Here is a 21,129-nt window from a genome sequence, read left to right on the forward strand (position 1 = left end):
GAGTCTGGTAAACATGAAATTTTTTAGGAAAAAAATATTTTATTTCGATTTTTGCTAATCGGGAGTCGCGTAAAAAACTTAATTTTTTTGAATCACTCAAAATTTTAAACTTGATTTTTTTTTGGGAAAAATCATTTTTTTCGATTTTTTCTGGTTGGAGATCGCGTAAAAAACCTTTTTCGAATCACTCAGAATATTAAACCTGAATTTTTTTTGGAAAAAAAATTATTTTTTTCGATTTCGAGTAAAAAAAACAATTGGAATTTTTTTCTCGATTTTTTTTTATTGGAGATTGCGTAAAAAAAACTTAAATTTTTTAAAATCTCTCAAAATTTTGAACTTTAAATTTTTTCCGTAAAAATTCATTTTTTTCGATTTTTTTTGGTTGGGGATCGCGTTAAAAACCTTGTAATTTTTGCATTACTCAAAATTTTGAATTTCAAAATCACTCAAAATTTGAAACTTTGCCTGGAGTGGTTATTCTGTTGAGGTGCATGTGTTGCGATCGATATCTTTCGTGACGTGAAGTTCTTTCAAAGGTTTTGCACAAATCAAAAAGTGCTTGGTTATTTAACCTTCCTTTGCGGTTGGGGTCTAGATACATGATTTTTTTTTTACTTTTCTTCAAATGGGAAGCTCTAAAGTTTCTAATTTCTTATATATTAAACATATATATGGCAAACATATATATTGGTTTTCAACACTGATAGATAATCTAAACACTTTTAACAAAATGCAATTTGATATGCGAGTTGAGAGTACTTACATCTTTGACTTCCTTGATTTTAGTACCACCTCTGCCTATGACGCAGCCTGCCAAGCTCTGATGCAGCAGGATTCGAAGTTCGTAATCATTTTCGCCAGTCTGAGATAGAAAAGCAATAAAAAAAACAAATAACAATATTGAAGAAAAAAGTATTGAAAATGAAAATAATCAAATCGAAAATCGTAAGAGTTTATTTATACGCTCAAATATTTTACCTAAAGTAAAAGTAATTAAAGGTTGAGTTTTCAGGTTTTATGTTTATAGAAACAGTTTAAGACAAACTTGAGGGTCATGGTTTCAGGATTGCTATAGTATTATCTAAAAACAGAAAATCAGCGAATGTTTGAATATTGTTTTTTGATAAATTCCTCTAAAAATTTGCAGTTTAAATATTCATTGAGTTTTCTGTGAAGGAAAAAATCAATTGAAACTTGATACTAACATGCTACCAGAATGCAGAATCACATTTTTCTACGATAGCAGAATCAACAACCACTACTATTTGCTTGTCACACCACACGCTAAAGCGACCCATTTTATGGTGAAGTCATGAAAAAGTCATGGAAATGAAAATACATCTCACACTGCAGAAACAATGCTGGAAAAGAGGAGCCAAGGTGGAGGAGAGTAACAACCACATGTGAACAGACATACAGTCGCCATGCACTTTATGAAAATTTCAACCAGTAATTACATCGCACGCGATATCGATGGGCGCCGCTATGTTTCTCGATTTTTTTTTTTGTTTTCAACAGAAAGAACATTTTTTCATTTTATTTCGTCCTTTTTTCTTACGCTAGGTTAATGCAAAACTGTTTGAATGTACGCACCTTGTCCATTTGTTTCATGATGTCCTTAACCACCCGGGAGGCAGTCTCCAAGTCGGCGCCAATTGTGAGAACTCTGCGAATTGTACAAAACACTTCAATTAATTAAAAACTACACAAGAACCAAGAATAGGCGACAATAAATTTTATTGGGTTAAAACATTTATATGTATTCCCACTAAAATCCACGAAAAAAAAACAAAAAAAAAGTTTGCCTTTGCGTTGATATGGGGTTAGTTTCTGCTCCAATTCTGATTCAAACAGCAACACAAAGATTTAACGGCAGTCACTCGAAAGGAAAAAAGGAAGGAAGGAAGGAAAATTGGCTAAGATTCAAAAGTGTCATTAACTGTGAACTGTGAAATGTTTTCGGTTGAGGATATTTCGACCCGGTGTATCTACTCTGATTATGGAAGTTTGGACTAGAATGTATTTGTTCTACTTATCCATCTTTGAAATTTATTCTGTTTTTTTTTAATTATAAGGCTTGGCACTTAATCAATTCACGCATCTAGTAAAACGGTTTTCGCGATGGTTTAAAGGGCATCTTTTCATGCGTTTGTTTTCAATTTGTAACTAATTATATTTCAACCACCCGTTCTCGTGCTGGAAATGTAATATTTTAATGGTATCGTTTTGAAATTCTTATAAGTAGTACGCAAATCGATTAAGTGCTTCCATTATCTGAGGTGCTGACTTTGGGGAGTGCTAACCGAGATCATCATAATGCGAGTTCTGAGGTCGGATAATTGGAGCGATTAGTTTCTTTTCGGTGACGCTTGGGAAAACAATACAATCGTACATTACGAGAAAAAGACAACGACACACTGCAGACTAAATAAATATCGGTATCTCTCAAAAGTGCTGGAATCATTGAATACCGTTTAAGATGATTTTGTTAAATAGTAGGTATATTTGAATACACCCGGAATAGGTTATGCTATCAATCGAGAACTTATAGGCTAAGAGACTTAAGAATGAAAGGATTTAAATATAAAAGATGTTTACCGTTCGGGGCCTGTACAATCGCCTACATTCACCTGGGCTTGGAACTGATTGGTGATTTAAGAATTTCGACGTGTTTTTTTACATTCGCATGGGATACCACAGAGGAGTTTCCAGAAAATGACGAATCAGGATGAGGGCCATACACACAGACATTAGTAGTTCGTTGTAGATTTGTGTGTAATCATGAGGCGTTTAGTAGATATGCAAGAAACATTCGAGACATGTTCCGACATATTTTTCAACGAATTTGTTTATTTAGAGTGAGAGTTGTCGCGTTCATCAGGGTTGAATGCAAATGTATCCAATCAATTACAGGGATCAGAATTGGAATCCCAACATCAGACCAAGTATGATAGTGGAGTCCAAGCAGGTGGAGAATTCGATGACGAATTTTGTGGCAGGAATCGAAACCAAATCGGGATCGCAGTCATGATTTGGATAGCGGCATACACGTGATCAAACAAGATTGAGTTTACCCAAGAGCCATTAGTATTACCGACATCAGGATCATCATAGAGTTTGGAACCGAAGCCGCAATCAGTCAGCCGTGGGGCACAGTTGGTGGTATTCGAGATTGGTTTTGGCAACGGGTCAGTTTTTAAGTTTTGGTGGTACGTAGTGTAGATGGAGGCGAGTTGATTTTTTTTTATATTTTCGTTTATAACATGAACAACCGAGTCAGGGAATAGAAGAAAAAATATTCGTTAACATTAACGTAGCTTGAATAAGGGATACGTAGTATTTATGTTTAAATTTAATTTAATTTTGAAAAAGAAAACAATATATTCGGATTTTTTATTTGTACTGTATGGGAAAATATATATCCTGGGGACATATTAGATTGCAAAAACCAGACTTTACATAACATTCGGCGAATCACAACGAAATTGAGAAGATTCTTAACAAGTTTATTGTTGTTTCTGGATCAGGCATCGATCGGAGTTGTTACGTAATTAATGATTAATTTTTTTCTTAAAGCGTAGTATTAAATTAAATTTAAAAACATAAAATAATTCCAAGTGCCAGTTACTCAAACTAAACAATACTTGTGTGAATGGTTAATATCAACAGTAGGATCGTAAATGGCACCAGAACCCTAAACATATCTTATTCATGTAACGCACATACCTCTGAACGCAGTTTGTTGATGTTATGTCCACCTTTTCCAATGATGGCTCCGGCGATCTTGAGTGGGTAGAAATTGAAGTAATTGATCGAAATGGAATATGTTTAAAACACGGTAAGAATGCGTTAATCAAAGAAATTACCTTGCTGGGAATCAGTAAACGCACTTCATCCTCATCGGTCCGTTGGCGTTTATTCTGCTGTTGGTCTCCCCCATCGTTGTCATCATGTTGATCGATGTCATTATTTTCATCGTTTTCTCGCTTCATTTTTAATTTTTTATCTGTATCGAGAAAAAGAGAAAAACAGCGGAATTAACAGAAGAACAGAACAAATTTAAACAACTACAGGTCTTGTTTTATATTTTCAATAATGTTTTATCTTGATTTGTCTTTTAAAATCAGTTCTATTATTTTTAGATGATGTTTAGAGCCACGGAAACCTTTTTTTTGCATGTAGAAAAAATTGGAGCACAAAATATTGGGAAAACTAGACCACCATGGTAAAATCAAATCATCCCAAACTACACATTTTAAGCCATTTGGCTTTATTGAAATTGATCATTGTTTTATGGAGGTTTATTCAATGTATCGCAGTTTCATCACTGAATTGTAAAAACACTAGGAAATGCTGGAAATATTTCATTTGTCATGTGTTTCTTAAAATGTTTAAAGTTCAATGAAAACTGTATAAAACATCATCTATAGTTAAATGTGTCCTCCTAACACAGTAACGAGAGCTCTGTTAAATCCACAATAACACACATACATTTCTGTTGGCTTCGAAATTTGTTATCAAAATTTTTTATTATTTTTTGGACAAAGCATGCCAAGCTGGTCATCTTAAAACTGACAAGACGATATTGATCCACTGTCCATTGTCATGGAGTGTTTTTTCTTTCTTTTGAGAAAAATGCCAAACGAAGTTGTGGTTTAACTGTAATAAAACTCTTATAAATTTTGTTGGAGAGAGAGAGAGAGTATATGCGCGGAGAAGATTTGTTTCTCTTTTGAGAGAAACATCAAACGAAACTGTGATAAAACTCCGATGAAGCTTGTTGAAGAGAGAGGGAGAGAGAGAGGTTAAACTCGTGGGAGAGATTACTGGGAGGATGTTTTATCCCTGCAATGGATCTGCTGGCATAAAACTAGAATAAAGCTTAGAAACTTGTTTTCTAACTCACCTAAAACTATCAGTTGCGGACTGACTAAAAGCCATGTTGACGGTCGATAAAAATCAAAATTAATGATTCACAATTTCAATAATTGAAAACTAGGTATATATTTTCAAAGATATCTCAATGTTTGCCATGCTATATTTGTGTATAATCAACAAGAATCAAATTGAGAAAAAAAAAAAATATCTGAAAAATGTATTTAGTTAACTCATGCCTAAAATGCCGTTCGCAAAGATTTTTACGAGGGGCGTTTATTTTTTTATACCTACTACACTAAAAATCTCGGGCGGCATCAGGAGATTGGATGCATCAGATATAAATCATAAGCTAGTTTTCAATGTTTTTGATTCTCATAGAAAATTTTAAAAATCGAGCAGTAGATGTACAAACTTGAACATTTTTCGATGCCGTAAAAAACTATACTCATTATGATTGGATTAATGATATCATCTACAAATTTCAAGTTGGTTTTTTTATCCTATATTAACACTGCTTTGGTGTAAAAATATGTTTCGGATAGTCACTTATTTTTTTTGAATAAATATTTATTAAATTCAGTTACCTGTCGGGGTAAAAATTAACAAAATGCAAATCAAAATAATATCTCATAAATCTCGCTTCCATTTGCTCGAATATGATTATTTTGCATTACGTGTTTGTTAACATTGAAATTTTATCCAGCCAATTATTTATACCTATTAAGATTTCAGCTACTAGAATTTTTTATAGTATTTTTTTTACTCTTAAATGTATGCAGCACAATGTAAAGGCATTATTGATAGAAAAAATGCAAAATTTGGTGTTTTTATGCGTTATGACCTTTATGGAATCACAAATCAATAAAAAAATTACAAGTTTTCCTTTTCAAACGTTGAAAATAAATCAGCTTTCACAGTTGATTTTGTAGTTATAAGCGAGCTCAGAGACCTAGTTTAAAAGCTCATGTTTTATGGAAGCTTATAAATAAGCTTTATAGGTGTTAATGAAAATCGGCCAACAAATGCTTAGATTGAGTTTCGGCTTGAAAAATAGTTTAAAGCGATAGTTTTAAGAGAGTTGTACAAGCTGGGATGAAGTAAAAATTGTTGCCTGGGGGTGCTTTCACAGGTACTTCTATATTTTCGGTCGAATGTATTTTAATTATTATTATTATGTTGAATCTAGTTTCTGTAATCGTGTTTGAGCCAATTTTTAAATTCTCCTAAGGAAATTTTTTACTTCTCTGAAAGTATGGCAATATAGAAACTATTGAAAACCTTTTCGAGATAGAAAGAAAGAAATAAGAAGAGCCTCGAAAAAAAAATATTTACCGCGTTTGTGGATGCTATTCGAACGTGCCCCATGTGATAGAATCGTTCAAGCAAACTTACAGGGCTAGCCGGGAGACTTCAAGCGAAATTCGAATCTGTCGATTTAGGGCGTGACCAATAGAATATATGTTTACAAGCTAAAAAAAGACGTATAAGCGAATAAATAGACAAAAAAAAACTAAACTTCCAAATTCGGTGGTAAAATCTCGTTAGTGGTTTTACTTGAAAATCCCATATAACTAAAATGACTTTATAATTTACGTTTGGAAATGGTAAGACCGATTCTCAATTATCAGATATTGTTTGATTCGGTACCATATATTGCGATGTTTTTTGGTGTTTTCATACACGTTCATAACTTAAAATACATTTTGTGAAGAATATTCTGTCAATTTTATTCAACGCGATAGAGATGTACATAAACCCTATATGAAGAATCTTTACAAAACGTTCGCGAGCCAGGATTTCGAATCAATTCGATTATACACAGTTATTACAGTAATTACAGTTTTTTATAAACTCATAAACTTGGCATGTTATTTGTTCATTTTGGACTTGGACGCCTACAACTCTCTACTAATTTGCAAAGTCAAAAAAAAAAAATTAATTCTTTGAAACAGTCAGAACTTGATGAAATTAACTCATTTTAAAATAAGTTTTATTAATAAATGATACGTCTTTTTCATTATATCTTATATAATAGAGAAGATATGAAGCAAAGAAAAAAAGTGGCCAACGATACCCCTCTTTTCTCTATAAAAATCAATTTCTGTCTTTCTGTCTGTCTGTTCCTTATAGACTCGATAACTACTGAACCGATTTGCTTGAAACTTACAGGTAGGTGTTTTTGAGACCAGGGAATGTTCCTATTATGGTTTTAGACCCCACCCCCTCGTTGAAAGGTGGAGAGGCCTCCCAAACAATAGACAAATGTTTGCATAAACGATCGAGCAAATGCTACCAAATTTGGTATGAAAGGGTATTTGAGTACGAGAAATATTTCTATGAATTCCCTCTTTCCAGTAGGGAGATAAGAACACAATTCTGTACATAACTAAAAAACTAATCAAACAAATGGAACCAAATTTAGCGTGAGATGGTATTAAGCCACTAGAAATGTTTCAATCAATATTCGACTCCTCTCTCCTCTCCCAATGCGGAAGTATGAAAGGGAATAGGGAAGCTTCCATACATTTTTTGTATAACTAAAAAACAAATCAAGCAAATGGAACAAAATTTGACATGGGAAGATATGTGGGCACGATCAATGTTGAGCAAATTTGACATAGAATGGTATTTGAGAATAAAACAGTTATAGTTTTTATTGATATGTACTTCACTTTTCTTTGTCGGAACCGAGTGAATTTTAGGAATTATGTGCATCAAGTTAAGTCGACAATGACAATGTTCCGTTCGGGCATGTTGCCAAAAACGAACGGGGTCTGGTATATATATGACATGGACATGACATAACGAGCACCGAGGCATAATGAGCACCGGGGCATAATGGGAATCGGGGCATAATGAGCACTGGGGCATAATGAGCATATAAACAATGGGGCATAATGAGCATGTAAACAATGGGGCATAATGAGCATGTAAACAATGGGGCATAATGAGCATGTAAACAACGGGGCATTATGAGCATATAAACAACGGGGTATAATGAGCATATAAACAATGGGGCATTATGAGCATATAAACAATGGGGCATTATGAGCATATAAACAATGGGGTATAATGAGCATATAAACAATGGGGCATAATGAGCATATAAACAATGGGGCATAATGAGCATATAAACATCGGGGTATAATAAGCATCGGGGCATAATGAGCACTGGGGCATAATGAGCACTGTGCGTAACGAGCACCGGGGCATAACGAGCACCCGGGTTATAACGAGCACTTCTCTTTTATGCAATAGTATGCATTTACTTGAATAAATTTTTATGAAGAATACTTTTGTACTTCCCTATACCTAGTATTAATTTTTCACATCTTTACAGAAATATTTAAACAAAAACGTCTATGTTCTCAAGTGACGAAAAGTGTTTTCAAGCACCAGGAAACAAGCTTTTATGATCTTTGAATCATCTTGATCTATAATGTACGCACTGCAACATGCTACATACATTGTTTCTCAATTTTTACCATCATTAATTTTTTGGTTTTTCACTAAAATCAATTTTAAAACGCATTTTTACTTTAATTTGTTGACTCAGGGCGAACAGAGCCCAATTAATCGGGGCACGATGAGCGTTTTCTGCTTATCATCTAGCAGTGAATTCAACTCGATGTAGCCAACTGAATGATAGAGCTACAGCATCACCGTAAACTGGTTTGACCTGACGGTTTGACCTATTGGTAAGATGTCGGAGAGGTAATCAGAAGTCTCGAGTTCGATTCCTGTTCGAGGAGATTTTTTTTCATTTATCATTCATGATCGATTATTTTGATTGTTGCATTATATGACTAGTAGCATCTTGGCGTGTGATGCAAAGCACCATAACATAATGTATGAGTGTGTTTGTGAATTGTTTGTATTCTACAAAATGTCACACATTATTGCTTCGTTTGGTGGATCTACGCCTCACCGTTTAGTGTAAAATGCATCGACCATGAATGGAAAATGAAAAAAAAATCACCTAGCATGAATCGAACTCGAACCTACTGATAACCTCTCCGACATCTAACCAATAGGCCAAATCGTCAGATGAAACAAGTCAGGCTGTAGCTTATTATTCAGTTGACTTCATCGAGTGAAATTCCCTAGATTCCTTGCTAGATTCCACGGCAGAAACGCTCATCGTGTCCCGATTAATGTTGCTTATACTGCCACAATGGGGGTTCTCATTATGCCCTGATTTTCACCTTTGAGCAAAAAATTCGAAGATGCATTTTTTAACGATTTTATCTATTTTTTAAGTATCAGCCAGTTGGGAAATAGACTTTTTTTAGTACCTGAACCCGAAAAAATGATGTAAGTCACATATTTTGAATTTAAATATTTTTTTAGAAACGTCGCTGGTGAACTGGCAACAAAACTTCCAACGAACAGACTTCCGACGACCTAGTACAATCAGGTTTTTTTTACACGGTTTTTTTTACGCGGCTTTTTTTACGCGGATTTTCGAATTAACGCGGTTTTTTTTACGCGGATTTTCGAATTAACGCGGTTTTCGAGAGAAAATATTTGCAACCTCTTCTATGGGTGTTGCCATTTCTCTCTCGGTTAATATTTTTTCATGAACTTTTCACACAGTCTAATTCAACTATTCAACTAACGCTCTGCAAAATTTGAAGTCTTTACAATGACTGCAAACAAAGATACAGCTATTCCCGTAAAAAAGGGAAATTTTGGAAATGCTTCACTAAATCGGCTGTATCTTTGACAATTTTTTATCTTCTTGTATCAAGTTAGTGTTGATTTTCGACATATATTCAATGGGTACTTTTACCACGTGCGTATCACAGCACTCGGAGGAAGCATCATTCTAGCTAGAAACCATTCCTGATTGCTGTTCTTGAGCGATTTTCCGACCATTGGCTCACTAGTGGTCAAGGGGTTAGCCACCTTGACTTTCATGATAGAGGGCGTGGGATCAAAACTCGGCTGTTTGATGAAATTTTGTCAAATTTTCGATCGCTTCCGTAATGAATTTAGCGATTGCTGCGATTTTTTTGTTGTTGTTTAAGTAGGACCTGCAGGAGAAAAAAATCCACTTTTTAACTAAATTCTTCAAAATCGAACCCAGAATAGGAGAAAGGGTTGTAAGACCATTTCAATTGCATACAAATTCACAGACATCTTCGTAACTTGTCGAGCTGAGTCGATTGGTATATATAAGGTGAGGTCTTGGACCCTTAATTTATGGTTGCCCCAACTGAACATTCAATATGCCTTTCTGTGTAAGAAAGCTAAAAATTGTAACAAGGTAGAATCGTTGCGGAATCGTTAAAAGATGCCATTCGAGCAGCCATAAGTGTTGAAAACTCCTTAAAACGGTTTTTATTTCGATTTCCCTGAGAAATGGGAATCGGGTAAATCGAATTAAAAACATTTCTTAAAGGCTACTGCGTTTGTGAGTATTTTTGTTGTTGAACAACGAATCCGCAAAAAACGAGAACTTTTATGAAATTTTAAAGACAATTTAAACTAAATTGAATCTTTGATATTTTTAAAACTTAGGTCAAATCGTTTTGCAGTTTTCAACAGAATTGTTGAATGAGTTAGAATCTTTTATATCAAATAGATGCTCCGATTTCTAAAAAATGTAGAATTTATTTTATTCAATGCATTGTATCTTTCAAACGAGAATCTAGTCACAATCTGAATCCTTGATTGAACAAAATATATTTAATTGATTCAAACTCAGCTTTGAGTTTGCAAATATTTGCATTAGTTCATCAGTTTTACGATGAAGATCGATTTAACCGAAAACTAACCAATTATAAAATTTTCGCAGATGAGATGATAAAACTAGAGGTGATAGACCAAATCTGAAAACTAATAATCAGTGATTTACCTTTCAAATAGGTTTTTGTAATTTGTTTTGTTTTCGTATATTATGAAGTAAAATTGATTTTCAAAGAACTGATAAATTTCAACAACAAATAAGTATGTTGGCCATATTAACATTTAGTCGATCATTATGTTTGTTTATCAATCAACATCAATTTATAATTAATTTCATTTAAGCAGATTTTTGTTTAAACTTGGCAAAAATCTGTATTTAAAAGAGTATAACAATAAGGGAACCTACACACTAAGATTGAATTGATAATTGAATTGACTCTTTGAATCACAGGGAAGTTGGTCAATTTCGAATGGGAACCCTTCCGAATCTCGTGACGCTTCACAATTCCTTCATTACGGGATGAAATTCCTACGAGTGCACAGGAACTCGAACAATCGTCCAGAAATCGGGACAGCAATCGCCTGTATCACGTAAGGCTCATCTGTCATCGCGCGTTTTTTGTTGTGTTGTATCTTTCTGTCCTTCACTATCGTGTGCTGAGTGTACTGCAGCGATTATTTTCGACAGTCAGTTGTGAAAATTTTAAGTGCTGGTAATTTTCACCATCTTTCAACAGTCAGCATAGCTGTGTGAAAAATGTGTCAAAATTTAAGAAATTCCTCCAAACCGGAAGGTTCCGGTATTTAAAAAAAATAAGCTAATCAAGAAACCGACGACAAGGTCAGCGTATGTGGTCCGATCAAATAGCGGCACCTTTCATCAACAACAGCCCCAGAAATTAAAGTTGTAGATGCGAATAACATGCGACCGGGACTAGGTTCCAGCGCAGTTAATAATATCAGTTTTGGAGAATCAGGCTGATTCGGACCTTTCCCCCCGCGTGTGATCTTGGCCAGCACCCCGGAATGCAAGGTACAGACCCCGTTCGTTTTTGGCAACATGCCCGTAAATTTTATGTTGCCAAAATCGAATGTTGCCAAAATCGAACGGTGTTTTTTGTCACTTTTTTATTTCAAATTTTTATTTTAAATTATTCAAAATTGATGTAAAACCTTATATTAGCATAAAATTTTTCAATTTGGCTCAATTATATTAGTTTTAAGCATTAAAACATGGAAAAATTCGTGTTTTTACAGTTTAAAACTATTATAAATAAGCCAAATTGAAAAATTTCATGCTAATATTACGTTTTACATTTATTTTGGTTAATTTGAAATGAAAATAAAAAATAAAAAAGTTACAAAAAAATCCGTCTTTTTTGGATGTTGCCAAAATCGAACGGTTTTTGCTCGGATGTTGCCAAAATCGAATGTTGCCAAAATCGAACGGGGTCTGTATATGTCAGGCTCGCACGGCGCTTCGGTAAGCATGAGTGCCATCCGGCGTTTTATTAAAAATTTCAACAATTTTTTTTACAGAGAAGGTGTTCCGCCTGTGTATTTTGTAGCGGTTATGAATGTGTGTCCACATTGGTAAATAAAACTTAAAAAATGAAAAAAAAAGTTCGAACATTTGAAAATAAATTTCAATCTTTTCGTCAAGAAATTGTGTTCTTTTTTCTAATATCGCATTGGGATAAATTTTAAAAATAAAAAATGGGAGGAAGGAAACCTAAATTGATGAAAAATCTCGGGAGAAAGCCTTTTCGAACTCACAGGAAAATTTAAACAGTCCTGCCAATTACAGGAAAACACGGATTCAAAGCTACAGGTGAATTTGACAGTTGTTTTCCTGAGCACTTTTTCTGTCCCGAGATTTGTCCTTTAATTTCAGCTGTTGAAAATACAGGAGAAAATCGTTCCGACCACAGGAGAAAAGATTAAGTGTGTAGTTTTATAGGATTTTTTTCAAATTAAGATTCTGTTCTAAACTCATTTTTCCTAATGCAATTTTTCATCCTGTGGGGATGAATAAATCAATTGATTTAAAATCCCAAAAAAAATTAATGCAATTTGAAGATACAGTTATCAGGTTGGTTTCTCTGGTCTTTTTTATATCTGAGTTCGTAGTTTTTAGTTCTTATTTTCATTAATAATTATTTAACATTTATTTTGAAATTGATTTAAAAATTTCAATTTATCATTCAAATTCTGAATCTATATACATAATAATGGATTGCTGTCTGTTTGTCTGTTCCCTATAGACTCAAAAACTACTGAACTGATTTACTTCAGATGGATGCTTTTGAGGCCTGAGACGGTTCCTATTATAGTTTGAGATCCCTCCCTCTCACTAGAAGGGGGGAAGGGGTCTCAAAAGCAATAACAATGTTCCGAAAATCAATCATTTTCCATCAGCCATGCTTTACTGCATTCAGAGCCAAAAAATCGAAGCAGCCAATTTGCACTAAATCTGAATTTTAAAGTTTTAATGCGGATCACACAAAATTTAAAAAAAATGCTCTAAAACTTGTCTACATACGAAGGGGAGATACGGGCATAATGGCAACCTTAAGGAAGACGCTTATTTAACCATAGAAAACAGCTATGATATAATGCGCCAGCACTAAATTTTAATTCGGAAGTCCAGACTTCCGACTTCCGACTTCCGACAAAGAAAAGTGAAGTATGTATTTGGTATCCTCCTTCCTTCCAGTTGGGAATAGAAAAAGGGAAATTTAGCATGTGAGATGTGATACAAGAAATGGTTATACGATTTATCCATTCTATATAATTTTTTGCACAATTCGAGAACTTATCTATAAAAGGGATCGAAATTTCACATGGAAAAGGATTTTTCTTCAAGATATGTTTCTATTATTATTTTAGACACCACCCCTCTTGTAGTGAGTACAGAGAAATTGGAGAGGGACTTTTAATACAATTTTGTTGGCATAACTTGAGAATTAATCAAGTGAATAGAATCAAATTTGACATGCGAAGGTATTAGGGTCCGAGATATGTTTCTATGATTGTTATGAACCCTTCCCAGGGAAACATACATTTTGGCATAATAAAATAACTTATGAAACTTATAAAAACACAATAAAAATTTCAGATCTTGAAAGACGAATTTAATGATAAAGGATCATAAAAAAGGTTAAATCATCTTTGTATTGCAATCTGAAACTTCAGCTCTTATTGTCAAATGCTGAAATTGAAATTCAAATGAAGCCAGCAAAAAAATCAATATTTAAATAATTTTTACAATGTTCCTTTATTTTCAGAAGGTTAGCAAAGTACACAGGGTCAGCTAGTATCCAATATTCCCCGACCAAGCAAACTGCGCGTTCTTCGTAAGTCTCCCAACACATTAGGAACCATGAAGAAATCTAATCTGGAAAATACTGGACTTTTGTATCTCGGAAACCATTGGACAACATTGTAGAAATAAGATAGTTTTGAGTAATCAAAAGTGTCTTGTTTGGTTTCGTAAAATATAGTTTGGTGAATAAATTTATTACTTATGAATTATTCTCCTAAGTTTAGCACAAACGGGGAAAGTGAGCTACGAGATATCTCGTACTTTATCGAAGTACTACGTATGCTGCAGCGTTGCAGCAGATCAAATGGCAGTTCATCTCACAATGGATCAAGTGTATAACGTATTTTACTTACAAAACCTTCGATTTAATTTTTTTTTTGTCACAGTTTTCAATGTGCGACGATATTTATCAACGCAAAAAAGCAAAACCTAAAGGTATTTAGTAAGACAATATCTATGTTTTTTTAATATTGAATCGTTCTGAAACATTTTTGATATAACAACGGCAACACACATTTATCATAAGAACTTCAATGTCTATTGATAAATTCACTAGAGGGGAGCATACCTTGAACAGATTAGAATTTTATAGAACCAATTCACCAAACTTGAATACGTGAATCTTGATCACTTTTATTAACTACAATGGACATCACTTCCTATCACTATCTAACTGAAAGTTCCTAGTTCTACGGCAACTGGGGATATCCGATTTGATGCACCGGAAATAACGTACTGACAAAAGCTGCGGTGATAGGGCCTTATTTATCGATAAATTCCAATCCATAGTGGGGATTCCAATTCGGTGGTGGGGTTAATAGTTCTTCTATTTACTGGACAGTTCCCGTTGTATGTACCATTCAATTGGACCACGTAGGTCAATCGACAATCTACACGTATCAAATTTACATCCTAATATTTTTCATTAGAACATAGTGCAACTATGCACATCGAGCCCACAACAACAGGCTGCAAGAATGGGTTACAGAACTTGGTTTAAGTAACATTATATTGCCATGAATAATTCCATCAGTATATGACATAAGAAAGTCATATTGATAGATGCTATTGAAAAAAAAAAAACATTTACAAAGCAATGACAACACACACTTAACCACATAGGAAGCGTCGATATTGGAAAATCCTCTTCGCTAGTGATTTTTCGCGAAATGCGAATAAGCTCAAGAAAGTATTTTAAGAAAGTCTCTGAAATATATCTTGAAATTTGAAACAATGCGAGAAAGATCTGAAGCGCCTGATTTGAATTATCAAGTAAATCAGACAGTTGAAACCAAAAAAATCAGATTTTCTAATAACCAATGATTTGTTACGATTTTAACTCAAAATTATTATGATAAAATATTTGTCGATTTAAGATACCTCTTAGTTTGAATAATATTTCTAAAGGGTAATTAGTTGTAGAACCAGACCTGTAAAGTTGAGTTGATCAAACATATCCAGACTCTTCAATTTGTAACAAGAATTTGAGGCTTGTTTGTTCATTAGTATTTTCATTAGGAAATCGACCAACAAATTTACTTTTACTTGCACAGAAACGTTTTAGCTTCACCAATATTTATTACGATATTGAAGCAGAACATTGGCGAATCCAAAATAGCTCATCGTTAATAATTGAGCACGGAAGACTCTCCTTGTTGTGGACGATTCTCACAATTGTGAAATATTAATAATTACGATTCATTTCTTAAGGTAGCTTCATTTACATAAGTGTGTATGTCACAAGAAAAGAAAATTTTATTCAAGCTGTTATTATGAAATAGTGGCCACAAAGCCAGAGATAATGATAGGACAGTTAGAACACGTAAGATTATTATATATTTTCAAACGCAATTGATGAGTATGTGCTGATCTTCAGTAATGTTTGACATTTCTCCAACAAACGCCAAACAAACTGTTGCCATGGAGTTACTGTATGACATTCCATATATCTAATTGCCAGTCGCTTTCCTATCAGTCTGGCTTAAAAATAGGGGAAGTGAAAGCTTCGTACAGCTCAGCTCAGACTGTGGTGGAGAACATGAACACATTTATTATTCATCGGTAAATAATCCTCTATATAGTGCTTCCTACTAATGCATTGTCAGCTTTTTTTATCAAACGTGTAATAAAGGATAATAACTGAAACTACCTCTAGAGAGTGCATGTGATTTGTGAACTAAGTTTTTAAGAAAAATGTATGTCAGGAAAATTTTAATAATTTTTAGAAACATTTTTTCCAATGTCGGATTTGAATTTGATAACTATTATTGTTCGGACATAAAAATTAAAAGGAGTGACAGTACGAATTGAACCATCTCAAAACAGGAAAAGGGTTTATGCTCGGCCATTGCACTTGTTTTAATGGACTGGACATACCCCAGTTTCTCTTTAATTAGTACTTCGAACAAAAATATTCTAAGAGCTCGTGTGACACCCAAACGAAAAAAAGCTCAAATTAACCCACTTTTTAAGATTTTATTGCAGAAACAAAGGTTGAAGAGGCTAGCGCTACAGCGTAATTTTTATGTTTTTATTTTGAGTAAGAAGCTGGTTGATAATGGTGATTTTACGTTAACAACCCGTTCAGAACTAGAAAGCTGATTGTTTAATCAGCTATAAGCTAGTGTCTGAGAGCATTTCAGCATCCAATTGATAAGGCATAAGACTGCAAACGGGAATTCGCGTTGTATTTTCGAGTTTTTTTCGTTTCCTTTTTGATTCCTACACACAGCGAAAAGATTTTTTATTTCAAAGGAAAGTGCCGCAAAAACAAAGGATTTTTTCCTTTGATTTTGGGATAAATAAAAATTTGGTTCAAATGCATTTTTCTTTGTTTCGAAGAATTTTTCTTTTGAAAAATCTTTGAATCAAAATTCTAATCCTTTGAAACAAAAAACAGTTTCATTTAATACAAAGTTGTTTTCGTTTGCTATAATGTAACAAAGATTTAGATTTAAAAGCATTTATTCATTGAACTCTTTCCCATTTATTCCAATTGGAAGAAATATTTTCTGTTGTTCCGAAGTTCCTATTAGGAATTTTAAACAATAAAAAGAAAAATATAACATTTTTAATTCTTTTTTATTCACAAACTTAAGAAAAACACTGGTTCACTATATAATTAAATGATCCAATCCTAAATTTCGGTGACAAAGTTTACCAGTCTGGCGTAAACGCATTTCTTCGTGGGCTGACTTCCGGAAGCAAATCCCGTTGCTGGCTTTCCTCACCATCCGACTGGTAGTTGCCGCTGAAGATCGGGCGAAGATAAACTAATCACTATTGGGGTGGAATGAGCAGTGGTCCTGTAACAATGTAAGCGCTTATAGAAGTTCTTAAATATTCCCTTTTTTATTAACGGATACACTTACCATTCTTCATCCTGAATTCTCCTAAGCTAACTCTGATTAACTGGTTTAGTTTTTTAACACAACCGGCCAAACTCAATTCTATTTTTCTGTTTTAATCTTCTTGCTCAATCCAAAATAACTCTAAGTTTGAAGTTTTAGTTTAAAGAAATTATTCCTTTCTTTCGAAAGCATTTCTCTTTGGTTAAAAGAAAATTTACTTTGTTACAAAAGAAATATGCAATTGAACAAATGTCTTATAAATCAAAGAATTTCTGTAAAATCAAAGTCCAAAATTATTCGATTCAAAAAAATTATTTTTTCTTTCAAAAATTATTCATTTGAATCAAAACCATAATTCATTGATTCAAAGAAAACAAGAGTTTGATTCCAAAAAATGAATTTTTTGATTCAAAGTCAGTTTTGTTTTGTTTCAAAATCCAAGTTTTCTCTGCGTGTACCAGCAGTGGAGTTATTCATATGTGCCTTTAATAAACAACTGTAAGCTCACTCGTTGCGTTTCAATAAATCTTTTAGTTTATGGATTTGATTTTTGAATCAAAGTCTTATATTGGATACGAATTTACAATCAAGTTTCAGATTAAAGCATGGATGACTACAAATCTGGACGCGTTAAAACGGGTCTATCTCGGAGCTATGTAAACGAAATAAAAATGTTTTACAATCAAAATCTAGGGTTTTTATTGCACTTCAAAGGAAAAATAAGAAAAAAAAATATTTCGATGTTTTTTAGATAAAATTTCGAACTTTTCGTCTAGAACCACTCCTCAAAGTTTGGACACCCTATTCACTGACCTCAGCGGCCATTTTGTTCCACAATCTCTTCATCTCTGTTGCTTCTCGAGTCGTCCTACCATTCTTCTTCATCTTCTGCTTGACAATTGCCCAAAATTTTTCGATATTACGGAATTGAGGGCAGTTGAGTGGGTTGATGTCCTTTTCAACAAAATCCACCCGTTGGCCGAATACCACTGTAGTACCTCCTAGCTGTAGTGGCAACCAGGCTTGTGAGTGGTCACCATCGTTTGAATTTTTCCGGAGACAACCACCACACATCGTTCGTGACAATCGTGGAGAGCGCAATCGTTTGATCGGAGAGCAAAAAAATGTCAAACGAAATTTTGATCTTTTTTGTGGTTAGTCGTTTGACTGTCATCCCTCTTGCGTAGATAATCGAGATAATCATTCCACATTGTTCGACCAACACATCCAAACATCACCCGGCGCTGCAGAGTGACGAATTTTTTTTCAACAGGAGGGAGTGAATAGAAAAGATTGCATTTGCTTATTGAGTCTGTAAGTTCTGCTGCGTGAAAGAGATAGGCGATGTCGTAAACTGTCGGGAATGATGATCGTTTGACCATCAAATTATCCCCGTTCGCCAATCACACAAAGAAGAATGAATGTCGTTTCGTTTGATGGTAGTCGACTGTTCGGCAAGTTTTCGGTCGCATTCGTTTGATGGCACGAACAATGATACTGATAAAAGCAGGCTGTGTGACTGTCAGAGAAAATGTCGATGGTTTACAAGTCTGGTGGCAACATGCCAAATCTGGCGAAAACTTTACTGGTCTTTTGTGAGATCTATTGTACGAAAAAAAAACATTTTTAAGGCACTCCTCCTTGTTAATTTCGGAGTCCATGGTCTTGTTTTTCACAAAAACCGGGGGTTTTCGTCTGCATCTGCAAATACCTTGCCAGATCAAACACTTTCTTGCCAACTTATCGGCAAAAACGAATTTGAACTTGGCGGGGACATCACCCCGACCAGTGCAGTGTACCACTGCAGTGGCTTTATAAAATTTTTGGCCAGGAAGCTGCCCACAATCCATCTTCGCGTACCTTTCGTCATCCATGAGGATGCATCCGTCGTACTTCGTTGGAATCTTGTTGTATAACTTCCGGGCACGTCCTTTGGCTACTAAATTCTGCTTCAATGTCCGGTTTGGTTGCTTACTGGCCCGATAGGATCGTATTCCTTCGCGGAGACTAATCCTTCTGACGGTGTACCGGTCGACGTTGAATTTCTTGGCGATGTCGTAGTCCGACTACCCTGTGTTTGATAGTATGCATCTCACGAAAACGTTTTAGAACGCTGCACACGATTGATTTGAGCATTTTTAACGATTTCGCGATTTTTTTTACCCGACCCCGTCGGTTTTTAACGTGGGTGTCCAAAATTTATTTTCGTCTCGCGTCTTCCATCACGTGTAACTTTTTTTGGAACAAAACGAATCGTAATGAAATTTTCAGCACTGATAGAGGAAACATTTCCGAACAAAGTACTGTCAAAACATTCCAGATTCAACAGCTAGGAGCGCAATGGTATAATAAACAGTGCGTCCAGATTCATGGTGATCCATGCTTTACTTGTTCAATATCAGATGTGGACATTAGACTGAGTCGATTTGGGGTCATTTTTGATTTTCTCAAACCCTGGGATCTAAAAAGCTTCATTTTGGTTCAAAACTAGGTGCCCAGCGAGGTATTGCATGACTATTTTTGATGCAACTTCGCGGGGCACAAGCAGTGGTGTCAATTGAATTTATAGTTTATCAATGCAAAAAGACATACCCTTGTTAAACAACTAATAACTTTTTTGTCTAATGAGATACGAAGTTATCCCAAAGGTAAGCCTTAAACCATGGTTTAATAGATTGAACTTGAGTCGGGATTTTATTCGTATATTTTCCCGTCTCATGTCCAATCATTATTCCTTAGACGCGGTACTCTATCGTTTTGATATTGCTGGCAGCAATCTATGTGGTTGCGGCCAAGGTTACCATGACATCGAGCATATTGTTTGGTCGTGCGGGGTTAATCTTGTCGCTAGAACGAATTTCATAGACTCCCTTCGGGCCCGAGGAAAACCACCCTATGTTCCAGGGAGAGATGTGCTGGCTGCGATAGACTTGGACTACATGTTCGTAATATACTTTTTTATAAAAGCTATTGATCTTTGTCTATAATTCTTTTTATTTTCATATTTCCCTATCTATCTTCTTTCTTTTCTTTAAAGAGTGAAATAGATATAAGCACACAATTGTAATCAAACAAAACGAGTCTGGCTCCTTAAAGCCTAAAGGTATGAGCCGTTTCAAATGAAGAATTTACAAAAAAAAGATACGAAGTTACGTTCTTGGACAAAGTTGTTCAGCAGAAAATTTCCTTTAAAGAATTATAAATTGACCCAAATCCCATTAGCAGGCTAGGTTGCACAGAAGAAACATAAATGATGATGATTTTTCAGTACTTTATATGCAATTTTCCCATACAAACCTAAAAGTTCAGATTTACTCATGTAAACGTTACTTAAAAATTTTACAAAAAAATGTGGATGAGTTTTGAGCCAAAACGAAGCTTTTAAGACCCCAGGGTTTGAGTAATTAAAAAATGACCCCAAATCGACTCAGTCTAGTGGACATCCACACCAAAAAAAAGAGTTTTCAAAATTTCAATGCCGCTCGGCGCTAATTCTATGCCAAAAATAAGCTATAACATGCATTATACCAAAGATGATATGATTGGAAAAGCATTACTAACATTAAGATTTGAGCTTCCAAGCAAAATGATGCATGACAACTACATTCAAGCAAAACAAGGAAATAATTTTTTGAGATTTTTATCCAAGGAAAAAGAAAATAAAAAAAAATCCCATCGGGTAGGGAGAATCGAACTCACAACAACTTTTACCTTCATCTTGCCATTTCAACCTACAGGATGACTCATAAAAGAGTGAAAACTAGTTTTGCGAGCAGTCCCGGATGTACCTTAGGATAAGGTTGCCAGGTTTTTTTTTCGGACGGAACAGGGCATTTTTTGAAAAACCTGGCAAAACCCGGGTATTCCATATCAAAAAGATCA

General features: G+C 34.6%; 1 protein-coding gene across 2 annotated transcripts in view; it reads right to left on the reverse strand.

Annotated features, from left to right (window-relative positions):
* The window catches only part of LOC129757777 (heterogeneous nuclear ribonucleoprotein K homolog), a 42,253-nt gene that overhangs the window by 5,895 nt on the left and 15,229 nt on the right, over nucleotides 1-21,129 (reverse strand). Inside the window, exons 1-6 of one of the 2 annotated variants that reach the window (XM_055755079.1) lie at nucleotides 14,466-14,618; nucleotides 3,870-4,009; nucleotides 3,730-3,786; nucleotides 2,602-2,645; nucleotides 1,597-1,669; nucleotides 767-865 (exon numbers count right to left, since the gene is read on the reverse strand). In XM_055755079.1, the coding sequence (XP_055611054.1) occupies nucleotides 767-865; nucleotides 1,597-1,669; nucleotides 2,602-2,645; nucleotides 3,730-3,786; nucleotides 3,870-3,995 (399 nt within the window). In that variant the 5' untranslated portion in view covers nucleotides 3,996-4,009; nucleotides 14,466-14,618. Of the gene's footprint in view, nucleotides 1-766; nucleotides 866-1,596; nucleotides 1,670-2,601; nucleotides 2,646-3,729; nucleotides 3,787-3,869; nucleotides 4,010-14,465; nucleotides 14,619-21,129 lie in introns of those variants that run through there. The other variant, XM_055755078.1, reaches the window with a different exon arrangement.

Source organism: Uranotaenia lowii, chromosome 3 (genome assembly GCF_029784155.1).
Source record: "Uranotaenia lowii strain MFRU-FL chromosome 3, ASM2978415v1, whole genome shotgun sequence".
Classification (NCBI taxonomy): Eukaryota; Metazoa; Arthropoda; class Insecta; order Diptera; family Culicidae; genus Uranotaenia; species Uranotaenia lowii.